At 47.7% G+C, this 23,750-nt stretch overlaps 1 protein-coding gene across 5 annotated transcripts in view; it reads left to right on the top strand.

Annotated features, from left to right (window-relative positions):
• Positions 1-4,596: 4,596 nt before the first annotated feature.
• The window catches only part of ASAP2 (ArfGAP with SH3 domain, ankyrin repeat and PH domain 2), a 157,070-nt gene continuing 137,916 nt past the window's right edge, over positions 4,597-23,750 (top strand). For all 5 annotated transcript variants that reach the window (XM_049695908.1, XM_012534849.3, XM_033437469.2 and 2 more), the window contains exon 1: positions 4,597-5,084. In XM_049695908.1, the coding sequence (XP_049551865.1) occupies positions 4,959-5,084 (126 nt within the window). In that variant the 5' untranslated portion in view covers positions 4,597-4,958. The remainder of the gene's footprint in view (positions 5,085-23,750) is intronic.

Below are 23,750 nucleotides of genomic sequence, written 5' to 3'. Positions count from 1 at the left end.
AGGAAAAGATGCGTAGCAGCGCACCATTATAGTGGTATTTCTGCCGTACAGATACAATCTACAGTTTGCAAAACTCTGGAAATTTAGCAGTCAGCTCTCTGGAGTCAGCGTGAGCTGCCTCCAGTGCAGTAGATTATACCTCGTTCATCTAGAACTGACTTTTGCAGTTCGGTAATCAGAATATCTCCGATAGAAAGAGCTTTGTTCAAACAAACAAACAAAATGAACAGACCTCAAATATTGATATCTTACTATGAAGTTAGCTATGAATAAATCAGTTTGTCATCTAAATCTACCAGCTTAACAAAATGATAACATTCTCGGAAATTAGCCCTCAATGTCATCTAAAACATTCTTATTCTTGGGCTTCTCTGATGGCGCAGTGGTTAAGAATCCGCCTGCCAATGCAGGGGACACGGGTTCAAGCCCTGGTCTGGGAAGATCCCACATGCCACGGAGCAACTGAGCCCGTGCACCACAACTACTGAGCCTGCGCTCTAGAGCCCGCAAGCTACAACTACTGAGCCCATGAGCCGCAACTACTGAAGTCCGCGTGCCTAGAGCCCGTGCTCCGCAACAAGAGAAGCCACGGCAATGAGAAGCCCGTGCACCGCAACGAAGAGTAGCCCTGGCTCGTGGCAAGTAGAGAAAGCCCATGCGCAGCAATGAAGACCCAACGCAGCCAAAAATAAATTAATTAATTAAAAATAAATAAATAAATTCAAAAAAAAAACATGCTTACTCTCAAGTGTCTAGGACCAATGATTAGATTTTCTCAGTAGGAATATGGCCCTTGTAGCAATTCCCTCTTGTGACCGAACAAACATAAAACGTGGATCATGGAATGATGAGATGCCTGCACAGGGAAGGAGTCTTCAAAATTAGCTAGTCCAGCTGCTTTCATTTTACAAATGAGCTGAGTCCAGGGAGGTTAATTAACTTATTCAAAGTCACAGAGAAGCAAAGGTGACATCAAAACCAAAGTTTTCATTTGTAAAATACTTTCTGCATGCTAATTTTCTTCCCCTAGAGTACTAAGGTGAGATCACTGTGCTAAGTGTATTTAAACTTCTCTCACTTTGGGGATAAATTGGTCCCTTCAGCAACACTGTCTTAGGGTGAATCTTGTTAAGCATGGAAATGAAGCTTCTGATTATGCTTACATGTTCACATCACTGGCGTGTTTCTTCTCGTTGTTTTTCTATTTAATTACACCGTTTACCATAGTTCTTTTCAGACACAGATCTCTCCATTCCAAGAGTGATCATTTACAAATTAATAGCAAGTGAACTGGATAAGTCTTGTGTTAAACCAACCAACCCTCAAGCAAATTTCAGAGTTAAGAACATATTTTAAAACTTGATTTGAGAGTGAAAAATCTCAGGTTCTTGAGAACTACTGGGGGCAGAACATTCCTTTGGAAAATGGGCTGTTGGCCAATCTCAATGGGCTGCTGAAAATCTCATTTTTGAGAAGAGGATTTCTTTCCTCTTTCCTAGAAATGACAAGTCTGCAACACGATGTTTCTTTTCTTTTTTTAAAATAATACAAGTCTACAACTTATCATCTGAAACCCCTGAGGCCAGATGTGTATAGAATTTAGAATTTTTCAGATTTTAGAGAGTTAATACAGCACATACACTAGATATTTTGAGTCACCCCCAGTGGGGTCAGGGGCAATACTCCATAAGCAAGCACATTTATAGTTTGCACTAAAACATAAATATTCATATGAAGTGGGATAAGCAAGACTGTAAATAGTCACATGTCAATTCATTTCAGATCATTTTACCATGAAAATAGTTTTTTTTTAAACTTTATATTTTTCAGAGCTACTTAGATTTTAAAGTTCTAGGTAAAGGGGTATATAGACCTATAATGGTTTTCCCATCATGTTCTTCTTTTCTTCATGAATCCAAAAAAAAAAGTGTGTGTTTATAATGTTTTCTTGATCCACATTCAACTTTTGTTTTATTATTATTTGTTGGAAACTACTCATTCTCATTATATTAATCTCAGAGACCCATTAGCTACGTTTTATTCTGATCTTGCTTTAATCCCAGGCTTTTGTGCTATGCAAGGTTTTTTGAGATTCTCAGTGATGGTTGGATGAATAAATTGCTTTGGTGTTCTATCACAGATGTTCTCTTTGCAGTGGACTTGGTGATGACTTGCTTTCCACTAACCTTTGCATCTACTTGTATAATGCAATGCAGCTTTGCAATTTTATTTTTGTGGCTACCAAAGGTTTCTGTAAAAATACTATTAAACTACAAAAAAAAAAAGACAGTAGCTGCACATAAAGAGAATAAAGAACATGAAGCTTAACTTGGTCCTTGTAGAAGAAGTCTGGATCAGTCTGGTTAATGCTGTACTAGATGTCAAGGAAAAACACTACTTCTCTTCTTAAATCCTTAAATCCATAGCCTGATAGATATTAGTCCTCTAAAAATCAAGACTTGAAAACTTACCCAAGATAAGAAGAACAACAAAACCGTAGCTAGAAAACTACCTAGGAGGGAACAGAATCTGCCTGGTGTAGGAAAGGGTGCATTAATATAAGTATTATCTATAGGACTTGAATTGTAGAAGGCTGCAAATAGAGGAAACCACCAAAGACACCGAAAGGGTGAAAAAACATACAGGGAAGATAGAAGCAGAGATGCTACAGTTTTAACAACGGTAACTTATTGCCTAGTGCAGTTATAAAAGCTATCCACTAATACAGTTATTTCAGAAAGCGAAATTTCATATGCAATGTTACTAAAATACCAAAGGCCATACATAATGTCTGACCCATGCTGCCACCTCATATAGCAAATTCTTACAAGGGAGCTTAAAAAAGATTGGTCCACTGTCCTTCAGTGTCAGGAGACTGCTTTGTCTCACGTATTGAATTTCCAACGTCTCTCACACTTCCTCCTTTTCAGATGCACAAAAGGTTTTTGTAAAGTTTCTCTTGGGTTTATTGCTGGCAGCTACAGAAACCATGCCACATGCCTGGTATAGAGTTATGGGGTGTGATTCTATTGGACCAGCGTCTTCAGAACTTCTGGATTAAAAAAATTCTTTTATTGGAGTATAGTTGATTTACAACGTTGTGTTAGTTTCTGCTGTACAGCAAAGTGAATCAGTTATACATATATCCACTCTGTTTTAGAATATTTTCCCACATAGGTCATTACAGAGTATTGAGAAGAGTTCCCTGTGCTCCACAGTAGGTCCTTGTTAGTTACCTATTTTCTATAGAGTAGTGTGTTTATGTTAACCCCAGTCTCCCAATTTATCCCTCACCCTCTTTCCCCCTGGCAAGCTGGATTTTTAAAAATAATTATGAGATGGGCTTCCCTGGTGGCGCAGTGGTTGGGCGTCCGCTTGCTGATGCAGGGGACACGGGTTCGTGCCCCGGTCCGGGAAAATCCCATATGCCGCGGAGCGGCTGGGCCCGTGAGCCATGGCCGCTGAGCCTGCGCGTCCGGAGCCTGTGCCCCGAAACGGGAGAGGCCACAACAGTGAGAGGCCCGCGTACCGCAAAAAAAAAAAAAAAAAAAAATAATAATTATGAGAGTTTCCTTAAGACGTTCCATGAAAATCTGTTTTAACTCAAACTCTTCGCTGGGCCAGTTATATATGAACTTTGCCCTCTCCTGTTGCGCGTTCTCCTGGTTCTCTCACACACTCCCTGGCCCCTCCCACTTCCTACAGGAGTACCATTTCAGCGTATTCTAATCCGCCCAGAGTGGATCCTGGCCTAGTACCCTGAAACTGTTTCCAACCAACCGAGAACGACCGAGGATTTTAGGGAAAATGCATAGGAAACACGACCGGGACACTGACCAGGGGTCCTGTTAAGCCCTCGGAAGCGCTCCGACTTGGATATGAAGCCCACTGGGCCACTCAGCTTCTCTCGGGAGCATCGTTGGCCTTCCTTCTATGTAAAATACATAACCATCTCTTTACTTGCCTCACAAGGTCGTGAGGATTGGATGGCACAAAAGCACTCACTCTATGGTCATTTCTCGTGGCTGTCACCGAATCCCAAGCTGGCGGGCGGGTGCTGCCGGGCGGGGTGCGGGAGGCATCTGCCAAGCGGCGCGCATGGTCCTGCAGGGGGCGAGCTCCTCACACCTTCTCCCGCGCCCGGACGGGCATTCCCGGCGGTTTATGGGGGACACCAAGAAGGGTTCCACGACTGGGGGTGGGGCGGGGACGAGAGAGGGGGACGGTGGCTCGGCCCGGGAGGTGTCAAGCGCACCCTGCGCGCGCGCTCGCGGACGCGGGGTGGGAGTGAGTGACGGGAAGCTCGGATGCGGCCCGGTCTGACCCGCCGGCCCGGCGGGGCGCGCCCTGGAACCCCGGCGCGCGGCGGGGGCCCGAACGCCGAGACAATGCGGCGCGCGGCGGCGGCGTGCGAGCGGCTCGGCGAGCCGGAGCGCGCGCCGCCTTCCTTCCTGCAGGCTCAGCTTCCCGGCGGCTGCGGCGGCGGCGAGCGCGCGGATTGGCGGCCCGGCCCTCCGCGCCGCCCCGCCCCGCGCCCGGCCGGCCACCGCCCCCGGCCCGGACCCGCCCCTCTCCGCGGGAGGCGCTCGGGGCCCGCTGCTGGGTGGCGGGTAGTTCCCGCCGGCTGTGCGCGTCCGCCTCGGGGCTCGCTCGGGAGGATAGGCGGCAGCGGAGCCCTCGGCGCGGCAGGCGGACGGGCCGGGCCCGAGCTGCGCGGGGCTGCGCGCGAGGCCCCTGCTCCCGCCGCCGGGCCCCGCGGGCGGCCGACCCGCGCCCTGCGGCGGCTCGTGCGGCTCCCGCGGCGGCGGCCCGCGCCGCGGCGCTTCCCTTTGTCCGCCGGCCGGGCGAGCTGCAGGCGCGGCGAGGGCGGCGGCGTCGGCGTCCGAGCGGCCGGTCGGAGCCCTCGCGGCGGCTGAGGCGGCGGCTCCCCTGCGGCCCGCCGCCCGCGCTCTGAGGCGATGCCGGACCAGATCTCCGTGTCGGAATTCGTGGCCGAGACCCATGAAGACTACAAGGCGCCCACGGCCTCGAGCTTCACCACGCGCACGGCGCAGTGCCGGAACACGGTGGCGGCCATCGAGGAGGTGAGCGGCGCCGGCGGGCCTCGCCGGGCGGGCGGCTCCGGCCGCAGGTAGCACCGCGCCCCGCTAGCCCGCCCCCGCCCCCGCCCCGGGCCCGGCTCCCGCATCCCGGGAAAAGTTTCTTTTCCTCGGGATCCGGACGCAGCTGGGCGAACCCTGCCCGCAACAAGCCCTTTGTTCCGTGGAGGTGGCTCGGAAGAGACGGCTGCCGGCTGCCTACCTTGGGCCTTTTTAAGACCCCCCCACCTCCCCTCGCGGGGCCCCGGGCCGGGCGGTACCCAGCCCCGCCGTCCCCCCCGCTCCCTGCGCCGCCAACTTTGGCCCGAGAGTCGGGGCCGGCGGTGAGCGGGGACCCCTCGGCTGCTGTGGCCGGGGTCGTCGGCTTGCCCGCGGCCCCCCAGCGTCCCCCTCTCAGCGCGTGGAGTGCCCCTGTCCCCAGCTTGCCCGGCGCGGTGCCCGTGTGCCCGGGACCCGCTCTGCACGACTCTTGGGTCGGTCCGGGGGACCCCGGCTGCCTAGGAAAGGTGTGCACACCTTAGCCAGGAAGGCCTGACCCGCGCCGTGCCGCGCGGCGCCCGGGGAGGAGTGGGCGAGCCGGGCTTCCGATCCAAAGGCCATTGCTGACCCCCGGGGACGTGTGTCTTACCTGCTCGCAGCTCTGGACGCCTCCCTTCCCCCATCAGCCTGGAAAAGGCCTGCTTTTAGTCAAGGTGCAAAGTCATCGTCTAGTGCTAACTAGTAAGCCCTGCACATCCTGCGGAGAGAGCGCTTAGGACCCGCAAGCTTAGGTGACAGTCAGAGCAGCCTGGGACTGAAGGGCAGGCAGAGTTCGTGAGTCCAGGGCCACTGCCGACTGTGGTTTGGGGCAGCTCCTCACCTTTCTGCCTTCATTTTCCTTACCTATCAAACGAGACTAGCAATGCATCCTTTCCAGGGTGGTTATGAGGGTCAGAGACACTGTATCAGGTGCTTGGCTCATAACAGGGAACTGGTTTGCCAGCCACACGTGTGCCAGTGTCGAAGAGATGATTAAATTCCTCTTGGCCAGAACGTCAAGTAACGTTCTTAAAATGGGGTATGGTAGGTATTTTAGAAGGAGATGACTGGGCTAGAGTGAGTGAGGAGAGGTCACCAGAGAGCTTTAAATTAAGCGATGGCATTCAGGTTTTTGCCGACTTGAACAAAGCAGCTGCTGTTAGGAATTGCTTGGGGGAAAAAAAATACAGAATGTTTTCCCTTAATGGAAATTTTTTTCTTTGTAGACATAAACAGTCAATAATTGGCTAAATCAAAAGTAGCAGATTTAACATTCTGAGTGTTTTAAGTATAGTATAGGGCTTTCTTCCCCCCTTCCTTCCTCACCCCCCCTTTTTTTTGTAGAGGAGAGCTGAATGTAACCTTTTGTAGTGAGCTCTGTGATCCCACATCACTTAACTCTACCTGTATTAGCAAGGCTTCAAGATTATGCCTTCAAATGAGGCAGATGGGGATGAGCGTAGTAAGTTTTTTCAGAAGTGCTGGTTGAAAAGCAAGAAGAAATTTTCACGCTGTTTTGAAAATACACCATTAACAATGTTTATGGAATGATTGCAGCCCAAGAGGTAGCTGAATATCTTTTAAGGGAAGGAAGCTTTGTACACAGTGCCTTAAAAAAGAAAGCTTAATTGTGTTTAAAGTTCTGTTTCTTTTCCCTACTGAAGTTTGTCAGTTAAATATTACTAACACTGGCAGATGCTGGAAAGCTAGGCAAATAGGAGTTGCTGTTAAAATTGACGTATCCTTTCCAGATTAATTTTAGTTTGCAGTGTGTAATTCCAGAGCTCTTTTTGTATGCTGTGCAGGAGATTACCCTAGAGCTCAGTTACTGAGCAGATTAAAGAGAGACTGGATTTGGTCATGTTACTAAACTGCAGGCTTGCTCCATGTTGCCATCCAAGAACAAGAATTGGTTAAAGTCTCAAAAATGAAAAAAAAAACCCCAAATCATTACAGGTCTGTCTCACTTTAAGCAAATTCAGTATACATACTAAGATAATGGTACATGTGAGCTTACATTTATGAGAGAACTAAATCTGAAACAGTTTTATTTAACCAGTGATGCCCTCATGTTTTGATTTTAAACAAGCATCTGCTCTTCATACTGAAATGAGACATGAGAGTGGGTATTGTGACAAATTTTCAAGTCCTTGGTCCTGTGTTTAAACAAATGTGTCATGGAATTAGTAAACTAATTTTAAACTGGTTAATGTTTGTGAACCTATTATTTCCAAGATAGGTTATGTCTGCTAAAAATCGTCCTACAGTTGAAGTGTAAGGGTTTTTTTTGATATGTACACCTGTAGCTGGACTGTGGGTAGCTAATGGATCCCTACCCTGTACTATGAACCTCACATCTGTTGTATTTATTCCTCATCCCTGCTTTACACATGAGGACATTGAAGCTTAGAGAGGTTAATTTGCTCAAGGTTAGAGAGCTAGTAAGTTGAAGAGTTGGAGTTTGAACTTGGTTTCATGCTGTTTTCCAAAATGATGCTGCTTTCTGTTACTTTTAATAATGCTGAATTCTCTAAATTACTCCTTTGTCAGATGGACCTGGGTTCAAGTTCGCACTCCACCACTGGGCAATTGTGTGAACTTAGGTGAGATACCTAATGTTTTCTCATTTTCCTTGGCTTTAAAGTCTCAATCACAATACCCATCTACTTCAGAGGGTTGTGAGGGTTTAATGAGATAATACACAGCACAATACCTGGTAGACAACCAGTTTACTAAATGCTAACTGCTTTAATAGATTACATGATAGTTAATCCATAGAACCTGATGAGGGTGTTTGGCCCCCAAGCCGGGATTTACATGGGGGGGAGGGGAGTAAGGGAAAGGAATGGTTGAATGAGTAAGTGAATGGAAAACTGCTATATGTTCACTGTTGCTTATTTTTTAACCAGTTTGTTGTCTTGGCAGCAGGTCAGCACATAGCTGTGTTTTAAAATTTTCACTTTGTGATCATCGCTTTCTCTTGGTGAAGTAATTGTTTTGCACAATTTTAGCAAAGTCTGGTACTTCAACTGGAATCTGCCCTGTGTTTTTGGAAATAATGGAAAAAAAAATAAGTAGTTGTGGCTGAATCTGAAAACCCTCCTCCCCCCCCTTTTGCGGGTTTTTATTGCTGTCTCAGTTTCTTTGAGTCTGAGCTCTTTGAAATATTCTCAAAATAGGGAAAAATTGTATACATGTGTGGGATATTCATAGTTAGACCCTCCTTTAGAGCATCATCCATTCTGTCTTGCTTATTTGGCTTTGTCAGATATGTAGTTTTAAAAATAAATTTGATGTTGACTCGTGAGTATTAAAATTTAATCTACTTCCTTCCGGGCCATAATTCTCCACTCTGTTGTCCTTGGTTGCCTTGGAAATCTCATTGCTGTCACAAGCGCAGGGTTCTAACTGCAGGGGTAGAATGAGCATCTGGGCTGCACAGACTCCCAGGGGCCTTGCTGTCCTTGGGGCCAGAAGCCCCTCCCAGCAGTTATTAGTGGGAACCCAGCCTACGGCCTACGTACTTTTTAGGCAAGAGTGTGATTCTGAATCTTAGCCCTTTGTGACTTGTTTGAAAAACAGCGCTTCCACATCCCAGACTAACAGATTTTAGATTTATTGTCAGAAGGACATCATCTGCTTGCCCAGTCCCTTCTTATTTTCGGAAATGAGCCTCTGTGGATCAGACAGGGCCAGCTTGTTATGCTGTGTCCTGTAATCTGGATATAGGTGTCTGGAAATTTTCGAGTCATTCAAGGAGGGAATGATCCCTTCTTATGTGATCCCCCATTCTCCCCCACCCCCCATTCAATTTCTCTCTTTCTTGTGATTAACTGTAAAAGTACTAATGCTGTTCGTGGTGAATTCCAGGCCCTGTCATTCATTCAGTATTTATTAAGTACTGCTGTGTGCTAGGTGATGGGAACAGAATTCCCAAGAGGCATGCATTGTCTTTGAAGCAACCTGAAGCTTAGTGGGAGAGACAGATATCCTATAAACAAATCAATGCAATAAAGCGTGGTGAGGCCGTAACCACAAGACTGTCCAGAATCATGGATGCCTAGGGATGGGAGTGCTCAGGTGTGCCTGGGTCCATGGTTAGGGGGGCCTTGCATGATGATGTGCAGTTGAGTCTTGAAGCCAAGGTAGTCATCTGTGGCTTACCACATGCTTTAATTACTGAGGGATCTCAATATAGTCTCTTGTATCTGCCTCCCAGCCTTAGGTAAATATTGATCCACTCCTGAGGCGGTGGCCATCTAGGCCTCTGGTTGGATTTTCATAGCCAATCCACAGAGGGCTGCTCAGGCCACGAATTTGGAAGAATCCTTGATTCTTACCCTCCACATGGCCAGGCCCTGATGCCTTTCTTTGTGGAGCACATACATTCTAGACTTGCACTGTCCAATATAGTAGCCTAAAATTAACCCTTCAGTTTCTCAACTGCCCTGGCCACATTTCAAGTGCTGATAAAGCACAGGTGCATTGGACAGCGTAGGTTTAGAACATTTTCCTCATTGCAGAAAGTTCTGGACAATGGTTTTTAGACGCTTGCAACTCAGAGAAGGGTTCACTGACCAGCTGCATTGGCATCACCTGGAAGCTTGTTAGAAATGCAGACTGTCAAATCCCACCCTAGACCCGTGGAATCAGAATCGAGGGTTTAATAACATCTCCAGGTGCCTTATATGCACATTAACGTTTGAGAAGCACTGTTCTAACCCTGGCGGCACATTAGAATCACTTGCTGGGGGGCTTATAGAATAGAGATGCCTGACCCACTCCATGAAATTCTGACTTAATTAGTTTAGGTGGGGCCTGAAGCATTGGCAATTTTTAAAGCCACTCCCTAAATGGGGTTGATAATCACTGCAGTAAAGTAATGTAATGTCAGGTAGTGATAAGTGCTCTGAAGAAAAGTTACACAGAATACAGGAACAGAATGTGACTCTGGAGAGCAGGAAACTGAAATCAGGAAAGGCCTCTCCGAAGAGGTGGCATTAGAGAGAGCCCAGAAGGCAATGAGGAAGTAGCCAGGGGAGAGCAGCACGTGAAAAGGCCCTAAGATGTGCCTGGCCCAGGCCCTGTTGGAGGAGAGAAGTGGGCGTGGGAGAGGGTGAGGGCCAGGGAGGACCAGATCACAGGAGGTCTTCTGGGTCTTGGGAGGGAATTGGATTTTGTTCTAACATGGTGGGAAGCCGCTGGAGGGCTTGATCTGATTTACATTTTAAACCTTTCCCGGTGGTTGCTCCAGAGAGAATAGATGGGCAGCGCATGAGAGAAAAGAGGGGGACCAGTTGGGGCTGGGGGTCATCCAGGCAAGAACGTCGTGGCCTAGGTGGTAGCAGTGGGGGCGACGAGAGGTCTGATGGAGACCCTCTGTGTTGTCTGTGCTGGGGGGCGAGAGGGACAGAGCAGGGCTCCCGTCCCAGCGAAGGCAGAGGCCAGGCTCGGTTCACTCGGGCGCTTGAAGGACGGGCCTCCTGGTGTCCCTGCAGCAAAGCTGACACTCTGCGGAGCTACTTAGTGTTGGTATCGAGGCCGGCTGTGTGCTGCTCAGCATGACTGGCTGTAGCACTTGTGTTGGGGCCAGTGCTGGATATCCATTTTGTTCTCTGCAGACACTGATAAGGGAAGGGAGAGAGTAAGCAGAGTTGTGTAGACAGGGCCGGTGGGGTATGTCTGCTTCTCTCCTCTGCTGTTTGTAGGCAGATGATAGCAGGTGACGCTTTCTTAGCTGTGTCGGATGCCTGGGATACTGTCCACATTCAGCTCCCTAAACACTCCTCTTTCCCACTGCAGAGAGGTGGTGAATTCACCTAGTCCCACCACCATAGGAAACCGCCTTCTTTGCCTATACTTTCTGTGTCATGTGGCCTTCAAGTGGTTGCCAGGGCCCTTCCAGGTACTTCTGTACCATTATCGTTTTATCATGTGGACGATGTGGAATAAATGGACTGTCAACCAGAGCTGGAATGCTTGGGCTGAATTTTTATTTGTATTTGGTTGTGTTGGGTTTCTTGATTTGTAAATGTGTATAGGCATCTACCAGTATTTTGTTACCACCAGGGGCCAGTGATGGAAAAGTGGGCGGGATTAGCTCCTTCCCCATAAAGCACTTATTTTGTGTGTAGTTAGTGTTTATCCTTTTAGCCCTTTTTTTTTTTTTGCGGTATGCGGGCCTCTCACTGTCGTGGCCTCTCTCGTTGCGGAGCACAGGCTCCGGACGCGCAGGCTCAGCGGCCATGGCTCACGAGCCCAGCCGCTCCGCAGCATGTGGGATCTTCCCGGACCAGGGCACGAACCCGTGTCCCCTGCATCGGTAGGCGGACTCTCAACCACTGCGCCACCAGGGAAGCCCCTTTTAGCCCTTCTTTTTGTGCCATGGACCCCTCTGGTACTCTGGTGAAGATGGTAGACCTCTTTTCAGAAAGATGTTTTAATGCATTGAATAAAATACATGGGATCTCAAAGGGAACCAAGTATATTGAAATATATTTCAAAAATATATTTGAAAATCTGTGTCATAGTAATATATGTTTCTTTACTAAAGCATTAAATATCAAGATTTGGTTTTGGGTCTAATAAACATTTTAATTTTGAGGTACTGATGAATGTAAGCAGTATTGGAGCTGTTTCCAACACCTCTAAAGCTATGTAAGTATATCTTTTGTTGGAGTCGCAGGTACTGCTAATACCATCACGGTGTGTTGCTTACATTCATAATTGAGGGAAACGCTGAATTTCATTTGGGGGCTCATGAAATCCAGATGTAATTCTTTTTTCCAATCCAAGTTTATGAACCCCCCTGAATTCAGGCTAAGAATTCCAGGCTTATTGGTAAGATTACTTTAGTCAACTGTATTTTGGAGTGAGTGAGTGACTCTGCAGCAATGCTTCTTAAACAGGCTTCATAATTATACCATCATTGTGATGAATTGGTTCTTAGAGTTGAGCAGAGAGGGGTGACACCCCAAGCCAGCGTTATAGTTGTCCAGTAGTAAAGGTGCTTAGAGGAGCTAGGGGTGGAGGGTGAAGCTCTCGGTTGTGGTTTGACAGCCATGGTGCTCTCCGCATTTTTTCAAGGTCAGGGCTTGGCAGTTTCTCATGTGGTCCTGGTTTAGTTCATACCTTCATGCATGCCTTGGCGTTCAGCAAAACTGTGAATTGCATCTGATGAGTCCTGTGGTTAGGGCCTTGAGCTGGGCCGCCAATTCTCCTACTTTTACCTTTCTTGTTTTTCTGGTTTGTCATATGCTGTCCTTGACTCTGGAGGGCAAGCTTGGATGTGAAGTGATAGATTTACAGGTACCTTCCGCCCAGACTTCTAAGGCAGACTTTGAGTTCTGTCGTGTTTTCGGTGAGGTTGCGTGTTTGAAACGATGCTGTTGTTGCATGAGTGTGTTTGGGGTATCCACAGCATGACTGAAGTGTTACTGTCAGTCCCTGTTGTTTTTTCCTTGCCTTTTAGCACTTATTGGGCGCTTACTGTGTGCCAGGCATGCTTTAAGTTCTTTACACATTATTAACCCTTAACTTGCTTGATGATTACAAAAACCCTGTAAGGCCCAGAGAACCTGAGCCACTTTACCAGGATCACAGAGCTAGGAAGTGGCAGAGCCAGGATTCAAACTCAAGCGTTTTGACATGAGAGTCTGCTCCTGTAGCCGCCAACTGCCTCTGTAGAGCCTGGACCGGAAAAGGCCCTCCATATTGATGGCTGTGACCAGCACGACCCCTCTCTTGCTGTCTTGCACTGTGATGCATCTGCCGCATTTCCTGAGTGGATGCTTCTGAAGAACCCTTGCTGCCACTGTTTCCTCTCTGCCTCCTCTGTCCGTGTTGCTGCAGAAACGGTTCCTCGTTACTCTTTTCACTGCTCTGCTGACATGCCCAGCCCTGCAAAGCCGAGTGGCCCCGGGCATTGCTCACACCCTGGCAGGAGGCCTGCCCTACTAACGGGATTATTAATGACATCATCTCTCCACTCGGTGCTGAAGATGGCTTTGTCAGTGTGATTTTATACACAGATGCTCGCAGTAAAGTCGGCCGGCTGGTGAAGATGGTTCCCTCTAATGGTGAATTCCCTCGGCGTCTAGGATTCTAGCCAGGTGACCCGGATTTGGGGGCCTCTTTCCCTAGTTTCCCAGAAGAAATCTTAATAGAGGTTTTGTTTTTGTTTTTAACAGCAATGGCTGACATTTCTTTGAGCCCTAGTTCTGGGTTAAGGGCTGTGCTGTGTTTTAAATGGCTTGTTTTGATGGCTGAATCCTTTCCCTTATCCTGTCTGCTGTAGATCCTGTTATCTCTATGTTATAGTTGAAGAAACCCGAGGCTCAGACAAGTTCCATGACTGCAGGTAGCCTGCCCGCCCCACAATTAGCGGTTGATAGAACCAGGAGTCCTAGCCACGCTGAGATTAGCCTGTGTGCTTAGGGGTGTTCCTCCTGCTGGCCCTTTAATGCCTCACCCTTACCTGACGGTCTCCTGCTGGGATCTCTATTGCCCGGGAAGTTCCCTCTTTAGGTGTTTCTCTGGGCTTCTTTAGTGCAGGTTGATAGTTGTCGACCTAGGTCATCAGACTCTAACCCCTGGGGAGGTACTTAGCATCAGAGGTGTTTATTAAGTGGCCTTAACTGTTTTGGAGTGAGTTAGAAAGGTACATCTGCCTCCCCTCCCTCCCCCTCAGAGCTGAGGGACTGAGGACAGCTGCTTGTAAAGGACTCCAGAGCCACGTAGCCAGGGATCAGGTCCATGCACTGTTCCCTCCGTGTCAGCAGATCTGTGTTTGGAGAGGCGACCACTGAAGGGGGGAATCACAGATGTGGCTTGTCTAGGCAGTCTGCATGAGGTGTTGGCACCCTGCTGCCAGTTAGGGAACTTTGGGGAGATTCTGAGAGGAAGGGACATGTTAAGTCTTTGTACTGTATTTATTCCTCTGATAGCCCTGACCTGTCAGCTAACCAGGTGCTGGGCCTTGGGCGGCTGATTTCACTGGTCCAGGCTTAGTGGCCTCACTTGTAAAGTGGAGGGTAGATGAGACATTTCCTAACATTCTGTTTCTGCAACACAGTTCACCTGCCTCGTGCCGCTCTTTACTTTCTCTGACCACCTCGTCCACTTTCTGCTGGCCATTCGTATTTATACTTTTCAAGAGACTAGAGGTGAAAATAACACTCCCTCTCTACTCCCCCTTTAAAGATTCTCCCTCCCCCAGAATACCACTGGAGTCGATATGGTGGTTGGCCCATGAGCTGGAATTTCATTGGGTGCATCACTAGTTTAAGTTTGGGCCAAATGGGGCTCTGTAGTGTGCTACCCGTCTCACCTTGAACTGCCTTTCCAGGTGCATGCCTTGGTTTCTTGATTACAGCTCTGTTGTGCTTTGCTTCTCTGGTGAAAAGAAGATTGTGTTAATGATCACAGGGTTTTGCGATCACTAAATAATTTGGACTGTTGAATTTTAAGTAAATACTGATTTTCTGACATCAGGGTTCCAAGAGCTTTTCCCTAGCCTTAGGGGGAGCCAGTATTTCATCACTGGAAGACGTGCTATTATGAAGCCCTGTGGATTTGGTTGTGTTAATATGGTGGCATGGGAAGAGCACCAGCCAGGGGGTTAGAAGAGTCGGTTCCAGTTCTGATGTGGTCTCCACCTTGCTGTACGACCTTGAGCAAGTCACTGCCCTGGATGTGTGATCTCTTAAATGAGGTGTTGGGATTAGTTGATCTCCGACTACCCTCTCCAGCCTAAAAATCTCATGGTTCTTTGTATCCCATATATTCAGTTTGAAAAGACACTAGAATAAAAGGTGGGAATAAAACTCGGCAACGAATGGCTAGTTTTTAGTCCTGAAAAAAAGTATAGGTTATGAATTAATCAAGTTGATAAAAAAAACACCTTTCTGTGGTTTCCTCAGGTGCTTCTTTTTGTTGTTGCTTTTTTTTTTTTTGCGGTACGCGGGCCTCTCACTGCTGTGGCCTCTCCCGTTGCAGAGCACAGGCTCCGGACGCGCAGCCTCAGCGGCCATGGCTCACAGGCCCAGCCGCTCCGCGGCATGTGGGATCTTCCCAGACCGGGGCACGAACCCGTGTCCCCTGCATCGGCAGGCGGACTCTCAACCACTGCGCCACCAGGGAAGCCCTGTTGTTGCTTTTTTAAAAAATTGAGATACAATTCACATACCATAAAATCTACCATTTTAAAGTGTCTAATTCGTGATTTTTTTGGTATATTCACAGAATTGTTCAGCTATCACCTGTATCCAATTCCAGAACATTTTTTAAAATATCTTTATTGGAGTATAATTGCTCTGCAATGGTGTGTTAGTTTCTGCTTTATAACAAAGTGAATCAGTTATACATATACATACGTTCCCACATCTCTTCCCTCCAGTGTCTCCCTCCCTCCCACCCTCCCTATCCCACCCCTCCAGGCGGTCACAAAGCACTGAGCTGATCTCCCTGCGCTATGCGGCTGCTTCCCACTAGCTATCTACCTTACGTTTGGTAGTGTATATATGTCCATGCCTCTCTCAGAACATTTTTTAAAATTAGTTAATTTATTTATTTTTGGCTGCGTTGGGTCTTCGTTGCTGCACGTGGGCTTTCTCTAGTTGCGGCAAGTGGGGGCTGCTCTTCATTGCCGTGCACGGGCTTCTCATCGCTGTGGCTTCTCTTGTTGCGGAGCGTGGGCTCTAGGCGTGCGGGCTTCAGTAGCTGTGGCTCGCAGGCTCAGTAGTTGTGGCTCGTGGGCTCTAGAGCGCAGGCTCAGTAGTTGTGGAGCACAGGCTTAGTTGCTCTGCGGCATGTGGGATCTTCCCGGACCAGGGCTCGAACCCGTGTCCCCTGCATTGGCAGGCGGATTCTCTTAACCACTGCGCCACCAGGGAAGTCCCCAATTCCAGAACATTTTCATCACCCTAAAAGAAAATCCCATACCCATTAGCAGTCACTCCCCATTTCCCTCTCCCTCAATCCCTGACAACCACTAATCGACTTTCCTCCTCTATAGATTTGCCTATTCTGGACATTTCGTGTAATGGAACTCATGTAATGGAATCATACAGTTTGTGGCCTTGTGTGTCTGGCTTCTTTCACTTAGCATCATGTTTTCAAGGCTCATCCAAGTTGTGGTATGATTCTGTACTTTACTCCTTTTTTCTGGCTGAATAATATTCCATTGTATGTATATATGACATTTTGTTTATCCATTCATCAGCTGATAGACATCTGGGTTGTTTCCAGATGTTTTTGTCTATTATATCTGGGTTGTTTTTGTCTATTATGAAAAATGCTGCTGTGATTATTCTTGTACAAGGTTTTGGGTGGACATATGTTTTCAGTTCTCTTGGGTATATATCTAGGCGTGGGATTGCTGGGGCATATGGTAACTCTGTGTTTAACTTTTTGAGGAACTGTCAGAATATCGTCTAAAGAAGCTGCACCACTTTACATTCCCAGCAGCAGCAGCAGTGTATAGGGTGCCATTTTCTTCACATCCTTTTCAGCACTTGTTACTGTCTTTTTGATTGTAGCCATCCTAGTAGATATGCAGTGATCTCTCCTGGATTGACTTGCATTTCCCTGATTGATGACTAGTGGTGTTGAGCATTGTTTCATGTGCCTGTGGCCATTTGTATGTCTTCTTTGGAGAAATACCTATTTAAATCCTTTGCCAATCCAATTTTAGAATTGGATTATTTGGGTTTTTTTACTGTTAAATTGTAAGAGCTCTTTATATATTCTAGAACTAGACTCTTAACAAATACATGATTTGCAGATATTTTCTCCTATTTTTACCCCCTTGATGGTGTCCTTTGAAGCACAGAAGTTTTTAATTTGGTAAAGTCCGGAATATCTGTTTTTCCTTTGGTTGCTTGTGCTTTTGTTGTCATACCTAAGAAACTGTTACTAATATAAGGTCACAGAGATACACACCTACATATTCTTCTAAGAGTTTCAAAGTTTTAGACCTTACATTGAAGTCCTTGATCCATTTTGAGTTTGTTTTGTGTGGTAGGCAGGGATATGATATGAGGTAGGATTCCAACTTTATTCTTTTGCATGTGAATATCTAATTGTCCCAACACCATTTGTTGAAAAGAGTATTCCTTCCCCATTGAATACTTTGGGCACCCTTTTCGGAAATCAGTTGAAGTTTGATGTATGGGTTTACTTCTGCACTCTCAATTCTAGTCCACTGATTTTATCCTTATGCTAGGCTTATGGTAAGTGTTGAAATCAGGAAGTGCGAGTCCTCCAACTTTGTTTTCTTTTCCAAAATTGTTTTGGCCATTCAGGGTCCCTGTTACCATATGAATTTCAGGATCAACTTGTCAATTATTGCAAAAAAAAAAAAAAAAAGCCAGCTGGGATTCTGATGGGGATTGCTTTGAATCTGTAGATTAACTAGGGGACTGTGGACATCTTAATATCATCCAGTCTAGGACGGTAGGATGTTTTTGCACTTACTAAGTCTTTAATCTCTTTTAATGATATTATGTAGTTTTCAGTGTACAAGTTTTGTTAAATTTATTCCTTAGTATTTTCTTTTTTTCTTTTCCATTATGGTTTATTACAGGATATTGACTATAGTTTTCCCTGTGCTATACAGTAGGACCTTATTGTTTATCCATTCTATATATAATAGTTTGCATCTGCTAATCCCGAATATTCTATTCTTCTTGATGCTGTTGTAAATGGAACTGTTTTCTTAATTTCATTTCTGGATTATTCATTGCTAGGGTATAGAAATACAATTAATTTTTGTGTATTGATCTTATATCCTGCAATACTGGTGAACTTGTTTGTTAGCTCTAATGGGGTGTGTGTGTATGTATGTATTAGGATTTTCTGTATACAAGATCATGTCATCTTCAAATAGAGGTAGTTTTACTTCTTCCCTAACAGTCTGGATACTTTTTATTTCTTTTCATTGCCTCATTGCTGGATCAGTTCTTGATCATCTTTAAATGCCAATGGGTTGCACAGAATTGGGGTGCAATAAACTTAATTTGTTTTGCTTGTTCTCATTTGGGCTCTGAATATACTGAGAAAATTGGAACACTTGGAGGCTTGGTCTCTGGTTGCGAAGTCCGTTAGTGGAAATGTCACCTGCGTTGATAACTGGGTTGCAGACATTTGCCTCATCCGGCCAAGGTGTGCGGTTGGTAGTACCTGGGAGGTTTCCAGTCCAGGGCCAGGCCTTGTCTGTCTCTGCAACAGCAAACTCAGAACAATACATTGTTTTCTCCGGTTAGCAGCTTTTTGTTTGCCTCTTTCCATAAGCATCACCTTGATCTGTTCACTGTGGAGACTGCTCACTTCTTGACAGAAGGTAATTGTTGAGATTCCTGGTTTTCTTCTCACCTTGTGAATTCTCTTGTTGGCTTTTCTTTTGCGGCGAATAGGAATGAGGTGTGTTTACTACTCAGGCTGTTGGGCTGTCAGAACCTGTAGCTTTTGTTTGCCTTGGTTGTAGCTTGCCAGCCGCAGGCTTCTCATTAGGAAGAGGTACCAGCAGGGGTGGAGCACGGTGGAAATCGTGAGGTAGGCCGGCGGCTCTGCACCTTTTTCATCTCCCTTCCCTCCCCTCCTCCATGCTCCTGTTTCTTTTCCTTGGGGATGGGGTTGCTGTCTAGGCAGTGTCCAAAGCTTAAAATTCTCATCTCCCCTCTTTTTTCCCCTGCATTCTCTTACCTTCACTCCCTTAGTGTATTTTCAGACCCTCGGGGCCCTGTACTTTCTTTTCAAAGTGGAGAGTCCAGCCAGAGGGGACTCAGGAGGGAAGCTTTACTTTGGGATTTCAGGCTGAGGCCTTCCTTCCCCGTAAGCTGCTGCTTTGGTGATGACATTTAAAGTTGGCCTCCTTTCCTACCACACTGCCTCCCCTCAGTTTTCCAGAACTGCGTTTATTGTTCTTTTAAAAATGATTTATTGTCTTCTGTAACAGTGTGGAAGGAGCTTAATATTTGAAGTGCACAGTTTTCTTCTTTATGGTCAGAGCAAAGTAAAGGAGGTTTGATTGATCTTATGACAAAATTGCTTTAGTCATAGCTAATGTGAAATCTCTTTAGGGCTTCGGTTTTATTTGCTCTTTTAATTTATGAACCTCCTTGGATCCCTAAGCGTCTGTGCACACAGCCAGTGAGGCCTGCTGTATCAGATTCAGGGCCTTATTCCTGTCCCTGATAAACCATGAGCTGGTATGGGGTTCTGACAGTTGGTTAGATTTTGGTTTGAATTAGGGAGTAGCAGTGTCAGCTGATGTGTGTTTCAGAAATTTGTTACTGTTTTTCCAAAGAAAAATGTACTGTTAGGTTGGGTGGTTAAAGCCGGTGGTAGGCATGTGTTAGAACTTGGTGGTAAACAGAAAAAAAAACCCTGTGTAAGTAGCTGCTCTAAAGCCCATCTTGTTTCTCTGTAGGTCATGGTCATCCTCGGGGTTCTGGAAAAGACCATGTAGTGAAATAGAAATAGCAGGGACCGGCGCTCAACAGCTGAGGCCAGTGAAAGGGAGGAAAAGAGAAAATTGGACTCAGAAGTGTGGAGCTGCCCCTGCTCTAGGCATCCCCGAGGGTCTTCCCACAGCAGCAGGTTTAAGAAGAGTTCGAATCAGTACTCTGCTGTGTTGGGCAGGGCAGCACGTAATCCACTGAGGAGAGTTTGCATGAAAATAGGTTTTGAGTTTCGCTGTGTAATTTTGATTACTTTCAGTTCACTGAGAAAATGAAATTACGTGGAGCAGCTCTTTCCTTTGGTGTTGGCGCAAATGAGGCGTTTAGGGCATCTTTCAGGATGGGATCTGGGCTCTGGCAGAATGATGTGGAAATCTCTTCCAGGGACACGTAGACTTAAGCGAGGACAACCCTTGGCTCTTAGGTGTCTGCTGTTAAGGAGCGCGAGGCTTACTGGCTGGCTTCAGAGTATCTTGGCGTTTCCTTTTGGGGTGAGGGAGCCTCCAAATCCAAGGTTACGCCTGCTTGCAGTTAGTTTTCCTGTCGGACCCTCACGCCAGACTGAGTGTGCCTCAGGTTCAGTGTTGCTCCTCTTTGAGTCCTCAGAGCCCGACGTGGTTCCCAGCACACAGTGCTCAGAAAGTGTCTGTTGAATGTTGAAGGCCTAGGTAATCTTTCTGTTTCTGTGATTTGATATCTTAACCTTCAAAACACGTGCTGTATGTTTAGAAGGAAATTCGTTTTGATTTGAAAAGTCAAGGTTGTCATGTTATCCTTTGAAACAGGGAAAGCTCTTTAAGAATTACCGAAATCTCCACTCTGTAAAGCACCCGAGTATCTAGTTTCTTCATTGAAAAATACATTATGTCTTTTTTATTCTGTAAAGGCTTCCCTGGCATTCCCCAGTCCATCAGAACCACTTTCTTCCCTGAATTCTTAAAGCAGTTACTCTAAAGCAGTTTTTGGTCCATCTGTCCATCCATTGATCCATGGATTGGTTGATCCGTCTATGGATCGATGCATCCATCTGTCCATCCATCCACCCACCCACCCACCCACCCATCACTGGGACAGACCTGGGCTGTCTGATGCTTGGAGCAAAGCGTGCTGCCGCTGTGCAGTGTGGTGGTCTGCAATAGCTGTGGGTCCTCCCTGGTGCCGGGGGTGGCCCTGGCTTCCTCCTCAGTGCCTGCTTGCTTCTGTAGAGCAGGGGTCTCATCAGAGAGCAGGACAAAGGAGGGTGTAGCTTGACTGAGGTGGGTAAGTTGAAACGATGCAAGTTGGGTTCAGGGCTCTCAGGGTTGTCCCTGTTTGGTCAGGGCAGAGGTTGGCAAACTACAGTCCACCCTGTTTTTGTATGCAAAAAAACAAAAACAAGAAACAAAGTAAACTAAAATAAAGGTGGTATTTGCGGTTTAAAAAGAGTTATAAAGAAAAAAACCCCCAAATCTGAAGAATATACAACAGAGACTGTGTGTATATGGCCTGCAAAGCCTAAAATATTTACTCTCGGGCCCTTTATAGAAACAGTGTTCCTACCCCTAGGGGAGAAGATGGGCTGTGACTATGGAGAGTCTGTCTGGACTGAATGGACAGAATGTTTGGGGGTATAGAGCCTTCACGTTGCTTAGAATAGTGGTCCACATATCACACAGGCCCCTGCCTTAAACATCCCTGCTTGCTGTGAGGACCAGGTACTTGCTACCTGTGGAAGTAGCCTTTTCTGCCCAAGGTTGTAGGGAAATACCTAAGGCTTTTGAGTAGGGGAGTGAAATGAGCAGAAGCTGGGTTTAAGGCAGACTGACTTGGCATGGCGGGGATGGGGGACAGACGTGAGAGGGTCAAAGGGGAGAAGGACCCAGAGCAGGGAGCCCGGGAGCGAAGCTTCGGCCACTGCCCAGGGAAGCAGTCACTGTGGCCTGGATTAGCGCTTTGGGAATCCAAAGGAAGGTACATCACAAGGTAGTCAGATGGGGGCTGCTCATTTGTCAGCCCTCTTCTGGTTTTGGCCACCTCCTAAGGTTGGTTGGTTTGTGGTTGGTTGGTTCAGGCCTTAATGCCTTCCTTCATTAAACATGTAGAGCACTTGGCTCTGTACCAGGCCCTGGACTTCAGAGTTCCTGCCTCGGAGGTGCTCATGGGTGGGAGGGAAGGGGAAACAGTGACCACCAGGGAGAGGGTGGGGAGAAAGCATCAGGGACGAGCAGCAGAGGAGCTCCTCGACGGCAGGGACGAGCAGCAGAGGAGCTCCTTGACGGCAGGGACGAGCAGCAGAGGAGCTCCTCGACGGCAGGGACGAGCAGCAGAGGAGCTCCTCGACGGCAGGGTTGTTTGGTGTGTGCTTGCTTGAGGGGGTGTCTCACCCCCAGTGCCTGGCCGGTAGTAGGGCCTCAGAGGTTGAGTATTGGATCTTTGGCAGCCGGCCACACATGCAGAGAATGATGATGCTGTGAGCATTATACTAAAGTGTTAAAAATATCATCTTGTCTCTACCCTTAAGGAACCTACCATTTAAAAATAAAAGACCAACCACTAATTAATTTATTCAGTATTTATTTTACAGGAAGCACATGATATACCTGCATGCGCACATGCATAGTGGTCACTCAGATGCGTATGAAGTGGGCAGGGTCACCTCTCTTAGGCCATGCAGGACTCGGCACACATCTGCCTGCTGCCCCCCTTGAGCTTTTTTCCTCTAAATGCCTTTTGCCTTCTTTCTTGATCCGAGAGTGGCCATTTATGACTTCGAAGGCACCTTCTGGCCTGCCTGCTGCGTGGCTTCAGTGTAGAGGGGAGGTGACAGGGTAAGCAGCGCTCACGTTGTCCTGTTCTGAACTCTGGCCTCTGCCAGAAGATCTTCCTTGGCTGCCACAGGAGGATCACACTCTCCCCTTCTCCTTTCCCTCTTCAGACTGGCCTCTTGGCCCCAGGGACGAATCTGAGTGGGACGGAGGACTCAGGGAGCCTGGAGAAAAACAAAGAAACCTGCCACCCAGCCCACTGCACTGTCAGCCGCCTAGAAACCTGCTCTTCCCTTGCCTGACATCACCGGCCCAGCCTTTCCGGAGGCCGCCTGGCTCAGCTCTCACCCCAGGGGCGAAAATTGCCTGGTGGTCTGGAGACAGATTGCAGACGGGCACTCTTGGTCAGGGAGCCGGCCCCTTCTCCTGCCTGGCCCAGGGGAGGGATCCATACACACCTCGGAGGCCTGCAGGGTGGGCTGGGACAGGGCGATGGTCGGCGGAGCCCAGCCTGGGCGGTAGGAGACGGCGGGGAGAGTTGGTGTGCAAGCCGAGGCAGGGTGCTCACTTCTGCTCCCTGGTGAGAGAGTCGGGTGCTGGGGACCCCGGACGGCAGAGGCCTTCCTCCCCCTGTGGACCTATGATCCCACCCATTTAGTTTCTGGGTTCTTCTCCAGCCCTCCTGTGCTGAGGAGTTTCCACTTACCACTAGTAGCCTCCATTAGCTGCATCTCCTGCAATTTTAGGGCACCTGGCCTGTGCTGCAGCCTTCAGCCCTTCGTTATGGAGGGCACTCAGAAGGGAGCCTGGTGTTCTGCAGCCTGTGTCCAGCGGTGCCCAACCCCCCAGGCCCTCCCGCAGGAGCGGTCAGGGATGACTGTCCTGGCGCAAGTGCACATTCCCACCGTGGACCTGCTTCCTGCCTTTGTGTTCTTGTTTCCTGAAACCAAATTGCACACTCCCGAGAGCAGGAGCTCTTTTTAAAATAATATGCTTGTCTTTTTATTTAAACTTGACTTTTTCAAAACACTGGGCTGGACAGGTTTTATACACTGAGCTGAGGAAACAGCCTCCCAGACGTTTCATGGCTTCGCAAAAGAAGATAGGCAGTGGACTTCCCTTGTGGCGCAGTGACTAAGAATCCGCCTGCCAATGCAGGGGACACAGGTTCGAGCCCTGGTCCGGGAAGATCCCAAATGCCGCGGAGCAACTAAGCCTGTGCGCCACAGCTACCGAGCCTGAGCTCTGGAACCCGTGAGCCTCAACTACTGAGCCCACATGCCACAACTGCTGAAGCCTGTGCGCCTAGAGCCCGTGCTCCGCAACAAGAGAAGCCACAGCAACGAGAAGCCCGCGCACCGCGACGAAGAGTGGCCCCCGCTCGCCACAACTACAGAAAGCCCGCGTGCACAGCAACTAACTAAATACAA

This window comes from Orcinus orca, chromosome 13 (genome assembly GCF_937001465.1).
Source record: "Orcinus orca chromosome 13, mOrcOrc1.1, whole genome shotgun sequence".
Lineage (NCBI taxonomy): Eukaryota > Metazoa > Chordata > Mammalia > Artiodactyla > Delphinidae > Orcinus > Orcinus orca.
The sequence above is the reverse complement of the archived record's forward strand: the minus strand, read 5'-3'. Positions and strand labels throughout refer to the sequence as shown.